The sequence below is a fragment of the Mus pahari genome, chromosome 13, assembly GCF_900095145.1.
Source record: "Mus pahari chromosome 13, PAHARI_EIJ_v1.1, whole genome shotgun sequence".
Classification (NCBI taxonomy): Eukaryota; Metazoa; Chordata; class Mammalia; order Rodentia; family Muridae; genus Mus; species Mus pahari.
In genome coordinates this window covers 56,404,165-56,411,213 of record NC_034602.1, presented here as the reverse complement: position 1 = coordinate 56,411,213, position 7,049 = coordinate 56,404,165, and the positions used below count along the sequence as shown (strand labels likewise).

General features: G+C 44.2%; 1 protein-coding gene across 1 annotated transcript in view; it reads left to right on the top strand.

Moving 5' to 3' along the window:
* Nucleotides 1-6,475, top strand: part of Ugdh (UDP-glucose 6-dehydrogenase) — a 23,458-nt gene extending 16,983 nt beyond the window's left edge. The window contains exons 8-12 of the mRNA XM_021210408.2: nucleotides 1,276-1,406; nucleotides 2,305-2,438; nucleotides 2,821-2,912; nucleotides 3,023-3,133; nucleotides 5,625-6,475. Coding sequence (XP_021066067.1) covers nucleotides 1,276-1,406; nucleotides 2,305-2,438; nucleotides 2,821-2,912; nucleotides 3,023-3,133; nucleotides 5,625-5,732 — 576 coding nt within the window. The 3' untranslated portion in view covers nucleotides 5,733-6,475. The remainder of the gene's footprint in view (nucleotides 1-1,275; nucleotides 1,407-2,304; nucleotides 2,439-2,820; nucleotides 2,913-3,022; nucleotides 3,134-5,624) is intronic.
* Nucleotides 6,476-7,049: the final 574 nt, after the last annotated feature.

Here is a 7,049-nt window from a genome sequence, read left to right as displayed (position 1 = left end):
GTAGACCAGGCTGGCCTCGAACTCAGAAATCCGCCTGCCTCTGCCTCCCAAGTGCTGGGATTAAAGGCGTGTGCCACCACGCCCGACTGGACCATGCTTTTCTACCAGCACTGTAGTATTTTCCAGTAGTTTGCATCTATGGATCCTTTCAGTTTCATAGGGCTAAAGCAGGAGCCCCGCCCAGCTTGTAGTGCTTGCTTATTCTGCGTACTCTTTGGGAGCACTTCGTATGCAGAGTAGCATTTAGTCCTCATCACTAATAGTATCCCCCAGTTCTAGATGAGAAGAGGCTCTGAGAAATGACGCAATTTGCCTAAGGTACCTGCCAGGTTATGCACCTTTTCCAAATGGTTTTCTCTGAGTTATAATCTTCCAGACTTCAGCAATGGCTATCAACAAGTCTGTAGAGATGGTTCGCTTCTTATGTATTTCAATCAGCCCAGCAGGTGGCTGTATCTTGCTATTCATTATGCAAATGATGCAGATGAAGTCCAGATTTTCTAGCACTTTCTGTGCTCCTTTTCCGGCTCCGGAGACTTGAGATGGTCTCTGGGAGTTTTTGAAAAAGCTTCTTTCCCGTGTTTACTTCATCTGCAACTCAGCCTCGCGTCAGAAGCTCTCAGACTGTCACCCCTAGGATGTTTGGGTGAAAGCTTGCCCAGTGCTTGTGGTGTCATGGTTTGGGCAGAAGTAGCTCCCCCTTGTTCTTGGCCATTTTCTTCTCAGAGTGAGCTTTGGTGAATGATGAGTTGAGCACATGAGCGGTTAAGGAGCTGCCTGTGGGGATGCCTTCTGTAGGCTGGTCTTGTGGCTGGTCTCAGATGCCTTCAGAACTCAAGCCCATCTTCTCATCCACCCCAGCTTCACTCACAGCAGATCAAGTAAAAGAAAGTGGACATTTCAGGAGGTCTCTAAGGAAAGGAATCGGTGTGTTTTATTATTATGTTATTTATTTGTTCATTTTGTTTTTCGAAAGACAGGGTTTCTCTGTATACCCATAACTGTCCTGTAACTTGCTCTCTAGATCAGGCTAGCCTAGAACTCAGAATTCTGCCTGCCTTCCCAATGCTAGGATTAAAGATACATTCCACCATATCTGGCAATTGGTGGATTTCTAATTTTTAGATTTAAATCTAAATAACAGTGTTAGGTAAACTTTGTCATTGATATGTAAGCTGTATATTTATTTGTATAGTAGAGTTTATTATAAAACCACACGTATGTCCTAGATACACTTCTGTAAGCTAATACTGTCAATTACACATCGACTTTCAGGTCATCGACATGAATGACTACCAGAGGAGGAGGTTTGCATCACGGATCATAGACAGCCTGTTTAANACAGTGACCGATAAGAAGATAGCTATCTTGGGGTTTGCATTCAAAAAGGATACTGGTGATACCAGGTACCTGTTTTTTAAAACATTTAGAAAAATATGTGTGCATGCTTGTGTGTGTGTGGGGGGGGTTGTTTGTTAATTTTTCTGATATTTACCAAATACAGTATCAATCTTGGGAGGTAGAGGTAGAGACAAGCAGATCTCTGTGAGTTGGGGTCCAGCCTGGTCTACATAGCAAGTTCCAGGCAAGCCAGGATGGTGTGGTGTGGAGTGTGCGCACGAGTGCACAGGGTCTGCGTGTGGCAGGCAGAGAACAAGGTGGAGTGGTCATTTCTCTCCTTCCATAGTGGGGTCCACTTTGTCCTGCTAATTATCTCACTGGCTCGCTTGAAAACATGTCAGGGCCAGAAGTGCATATAGCACTTGCTTCTAAGCCTCATGGGATTCAACATGGTGGAAAGAAAAGAATCAGTCCCTGCAAGTTGTTCTCTGATCACCACTGGGCACCGTGGCATGCACTGCACACACATGTATACACACGCACATACACACACACACACACACGCACACACACACAAATAAAAACAGAATAAACAACCCTATATCAAACCCTTTGAGGGTATGGAACTTTTCATCTTATCCTTATCTTTCAGTTGGCAGAAATGAATGGAAGCACATGTATGTATACACATGTGTATACATGTTTTCTATAGTATTTCATATAAAGATGCCAGGAGAGGGCTGTCAGTATGGTGTCACAATAAGCAGAAGAGGACCTGTGTGTCTCCTTTTTCTCTGTGTGAGCACTGGTGTGTGTGTGTGTGTGTGTGTGTGTGTGTGTGGTGTGTGACAGAATTAAGAAGCATCTGTATCCTCTCCAGTTAGAACTTGAACCTACCCGTATCTTAAATTCCCTGTTATTAGAATATGCCTTTCAAACAGCACTGATTTGTTTGTCCTTCAGAGAATCCTCCAGTATCTACATTAGCAAGTACCTGATGGATGAGGGTGCACACCTCCACATATATGATCCAAAAGTACCCAGGGAACAAATAGTAGTGGACCTTTCTCATCCAGGAGTCTCAGCGGATGACCAAGGTAGGACTCTCCCACAAAGCCTTTGGGTGGAACCCACACAGCTGGCTTGTCTTTGAACCCTTTATTTAGTAGCTGTTTTGCTGTCACTTCTTGCCAGTGCTTTGCCTTGTTTCTCTAAAATTAACTCTTAGCTACTGTGTTCTCAGCTTTGAGCTGACATCATCAGCTGTGCTTTAATCTGGTAGGTTTTGCAGGAGCCAGGGATATAGCGCAGTGGTATCCACAGAGATCCCGGGAAATACTTGTGAAGGAAGTTTGGGGGTGCTCCCGGTTCCCACTTCCCATTCATTCACTGTCAGACACTCCTTCTACAGTGTTAAAACACGTAACTTCCGGTGCCTCGTTTGCATCTCATCTCTTTTGGTCGTTGCTGTTTTTATAGTGTCCAGACTGGTGACCATTTCCAAGGACCCATATGAAGCGTGTGATGGCGCCCATGCCCTCGTTATCTGCACTGAGTGGGACATGTTTAAGGTGACTTCTCCGATCACATGGAGGAAAATTCTAGGGGCGTTCCAGTTCAGACACTAGTTGGGTGTGTGTCTACATGTGTGTTCTAATTAGTCCCTTGCACGTCCACACAGGAACTGGATTATGAACGGATTCATAAAAAAATGCTGAAGCCAGCCTTTATCTTTGATGGTCGGCGGGTCCTGGATGGGCTCCACAGTGAACTCCAGACCATTGGCTTCCAGGTAATCAGTATTCTGGGCTGGCTGTTTCATTTGGTTGGTTTGGTCTGGTCATCGTTATTTTATTTTACTTATTATTGTGCGTGTGTATGCATGCATGACTTCTGGTGGGGGCACGTGTGGAGATCAGGGGACAGCTTTGTAGAGTCATAGGGCTTCGGGCTTGTACAGCAAGTTCCTTTACCCTCTGAGCCACCTCAGTGCCCACCGGGACGATCTGTAAACCCATTGATGGGGTTCAAAGCGTCCCATTTTCTAAGTTAGCAGTAGGACAGTACGATAACCAGGACAAGAGGCCTGTCCTCTGCAAAGCCTGGACTGTCTGTCTGTCTGTCCGTAACCTAAGGTTGGTTTCCTTTACTTGGCAGTAGAAGGGTATCAGGTGCCTATCACACGGAAACAACGTGTGCCCTATCTCACCCCATACCGTAAAGGTCAAGTAAGAAGACCCACTGTGGTTCCATGGTGCACTCTTGCTATGCACAGCTGAGCTTCATACCCCAGTGAAGCCTGGGTGAGAGGTGGGGTTTGATTGTGGGTGGCCACTGAGGAACTGCTTCACCTAGCAGCAACACTGTCGTCATCCTCCGCGCCGGGTACCCAGGCTCGTGGCCTGGTGTGGCTCCTTACCTTTCAGACTGAGAAGACTCAGGGAACGATGTGGGCCTTAGGAGCCCTCTCCCCATTCACACTCATTCATGTGGAGCTTGGGAGAGAGAGCTGACAGAACAGGCCCAGAGCAGTGCATCTGTGTGCCCCACCTGTCTCTGCTGCACCAGGGTTCTGCGAGTACTAAGGAGCTGTTACTTGCCGCCTCCTGGAGCCCTGTGGATGTGGTGTGGAGGCTCCCGGCAGAGTCATTTAGGGAAGATGAGGAACAGGTGGAGGAGGGCCGCCAGCGTGGCGCCAAGTTGAGCTCCTGCATGGCCTTAGCACTGACTTAGCAGCACTGGGAAGGCCTTATCTGCTCACCACAAAGATTGGATCTGGTTTCTTTAACCTCTCACTCACTTGCTAAAGGGCCTTTTCTCTGCCATTTGTGAGCTACTAGGTCCCAGCAGAGTCAGCTGGCAACTGTTAACTCCGTGGAAACTCATCCATCTTACTCTCCTTAGCGAGCAAGTGAGCAACAGGACTGCTGTTCCTGGGTTGTGACTTAAACTCTCGAGTGTTATCTTTTAAATGTTATTTCCAAGACAAATGTAGACAGATAAATATTTAAAATATTTTAGCTGGGTGCATACCTTTAATCCCAGCACTTGGGAGGCAGAGACAGACAGATCCCTGAGTTTTAGGCCAGCCTGGTCTACATAGTGAGTTCCAAGACAGCCAGAGAAAACCTGTCACAACTAACTAACGAACTAACTAAATGTCTGGAAAAATGGCTCAGCTCTTGCACAGAACCCTTCCAGCACCCACATGGTAAATCACAGCCATTTCTAACCCCAGTTCTGGGTAATCAGGGGTCCTCTTCTGGTCTCCCAGGATACCAGCCACATATATAGTGTACATACATATGTGCACATATAGGCATATAAAAATAAATGATCCTGAGTTCTTAGAAAATTTAACTCCCCCCAGTAAGATTTTGCACTTGGGAGGAGGAAGCAGGGTGACCAGGAGTTCATGGTCATCTTCTGCTGCATAGGTAGATCCAGGCCTGCCCAGACTTCATACCCTGCCTCAAAAATAAAATAGGAAATGGGAACCCTAAATAAGGGAGAGTGTGTAAGTCACTCGGTAAGAAAATAGACTACTATAAATAAAGCAGGCATCCTTTGTAGTGTGAGTCAGAATGAAAGAATTTTTAATTCAAATGAGATATAGAAATAGAGAAGTATGTTTACCTCTACTAGAAAGAAGATATACTGGTAAGGGGTGGTGTGGGCTGGCGAGGTGGCTCGGACTTTAAGAGCACTCACCGCTCTTCAGAAGGCCCTGACTTCAGTTCCTAGTATGTGCACATATAGGCAAAACACCCACACGTATGTATGTATCGTATGTATGTATGTATGTATGTGTGATCTACATAGTGAGTTCCAGGACAGCTAGAGAAAACCTGTTACCAAAAAAAAAAAAAAAAAAAAAAAAAAGATATGGCAGCTCACAACTGTCTGAGCCCCTCTGGTGTACAGGCGTACATGTGTCTACCCGGATACATAAAAGGTGGGGTGCTTGTGTCTTTTTTTTAACTTGATAATTGCAGGTGTTGGTGCACCCCTGTAACTCTAGCACTTGGGAGGCAGAAGCAGGAGGTTCTGTGAGTTAGAAGCCAGCACTCATAGCAAGACCTGTCTGTAAACCCCAACAAAATCAAGCCAGCAGAGTGGGCTGGCACTTGATTCTAGAAACATCAAAAGATAAAGGAGACAAAGATCTCGGCAGCTCAGAGAACTTGAAGAGTTTCTCTTCATCTTCTCCGTCTCTGTAGTATAGAGAGCTCTTACATACATGTGCTGTGGTTAGTAGTTCTATTTTCTCTCTCTCTCTTCAGATTGAAACAATTGGCAAAAAGGTATCTTCCAAGAGAATTCCGTACACTCCTGGTGAAATTCCAAAATTTAGCCTTCAGGATCCACCCAACAAGAAACCCAAAGTCTAGACATTGCCCTTTTACCTGTGATAATTTGGTACTTCAGGGGAGCCAGTGTCTGTCTGATACTAAATGGTAAATGAACTACATGTTTTTAAGGAAACAAAAATATTTTTGTAATCATCGAATTTATACTAGCTATATGGGTGTTAGCATATCCAATAATTATGAGTCTAGAATANTTTTTACATATTTTTATATTATTGTCCTCTCAGTTACTGAATGGATGGAAAACAATCATGTTGGTTTAAAAGTCAGTTTTTGTAAACTAAAAATGAAACGTAGACCTTTTCAGCATTACAAATTGTCCAGACTGCACTTTAATCATACAGGGGAAAGGCAGTCTCGCTCTCCTATGTGTTTGTCTGCTCATCATTCAGTGGGACTTTGAAGCCATAAAATCACTGTGCTAGCATGGGCTGGTTAAAGTTCTCTGGCCTTTTGTTTTAATGGGATTATGTCATTAGAGGTCTTAATTGTTTTTTGTTTTTCCCAAGAGCTCACTCTGCATTTCTTTCCCTGCCTAAGTTTAGCAGTGCTTTCTTTTTTAAAAAAAATTAACCTGAGAAGAAAATCAGCAGTATGGTCTATTTCATTCTGTTTCTTAGCTTCTGTAGCTNCTTGTTACATCTGCACCTAGGAGTCAAGAAATGTTTGTTACCTTTATTTTGATTTTTTNATTTCTATTACAATTCAAAATTTTTTTCCTTTAAGCAAAGAAAACCAATAAAATCTCATGTATNAACTGGAAAGATTCTTCAATTTACATATGTTTTATGTTCATATATTTATTTGAAGGATGTGGGGTGTGTACGTGTGCAGAGGTCAGAGGTCACCACCACTTAAGAGTGCTGACCTCTCCTTCCATGTGGGTCCTGGACTTCAGACTCAGGTGGGCAGCTTTGCAGCAAGCCCTTCACCCACCCAGCCATCTCAGCACTTTTCACAACATTGATTCCATCTATCTATCTTTTTCTCTGTGTGTGTTTAGGTCAGAAGAAACTCTGGGGTGTCTATCTGTTCTGTCATCCCACAGTGTGAGTCCTGGGGGCTGAGCCATGGCAGGCTTAGTGGTGGGCGCCCTCATCCCCCGAGCCACCTTGCTAGCGCAGAATACGTCTAAAGAACTTCTGTGTGCCTTCCCATTTGTATTAAGCATTTTGTATGTTTACTTATTTTTATGTATATGAGTGTTTTCTGATCTATGGCATCAGACTCCTTGGAACTGGAGGTTTGTTTTGTTTTGTTTTGTTTTTTTGTTTTTTTTTTTTTTTTTTTTTGGTTTTTCGAGTTACAAACCTTGAATTCGGACAATATTAGTGTTGC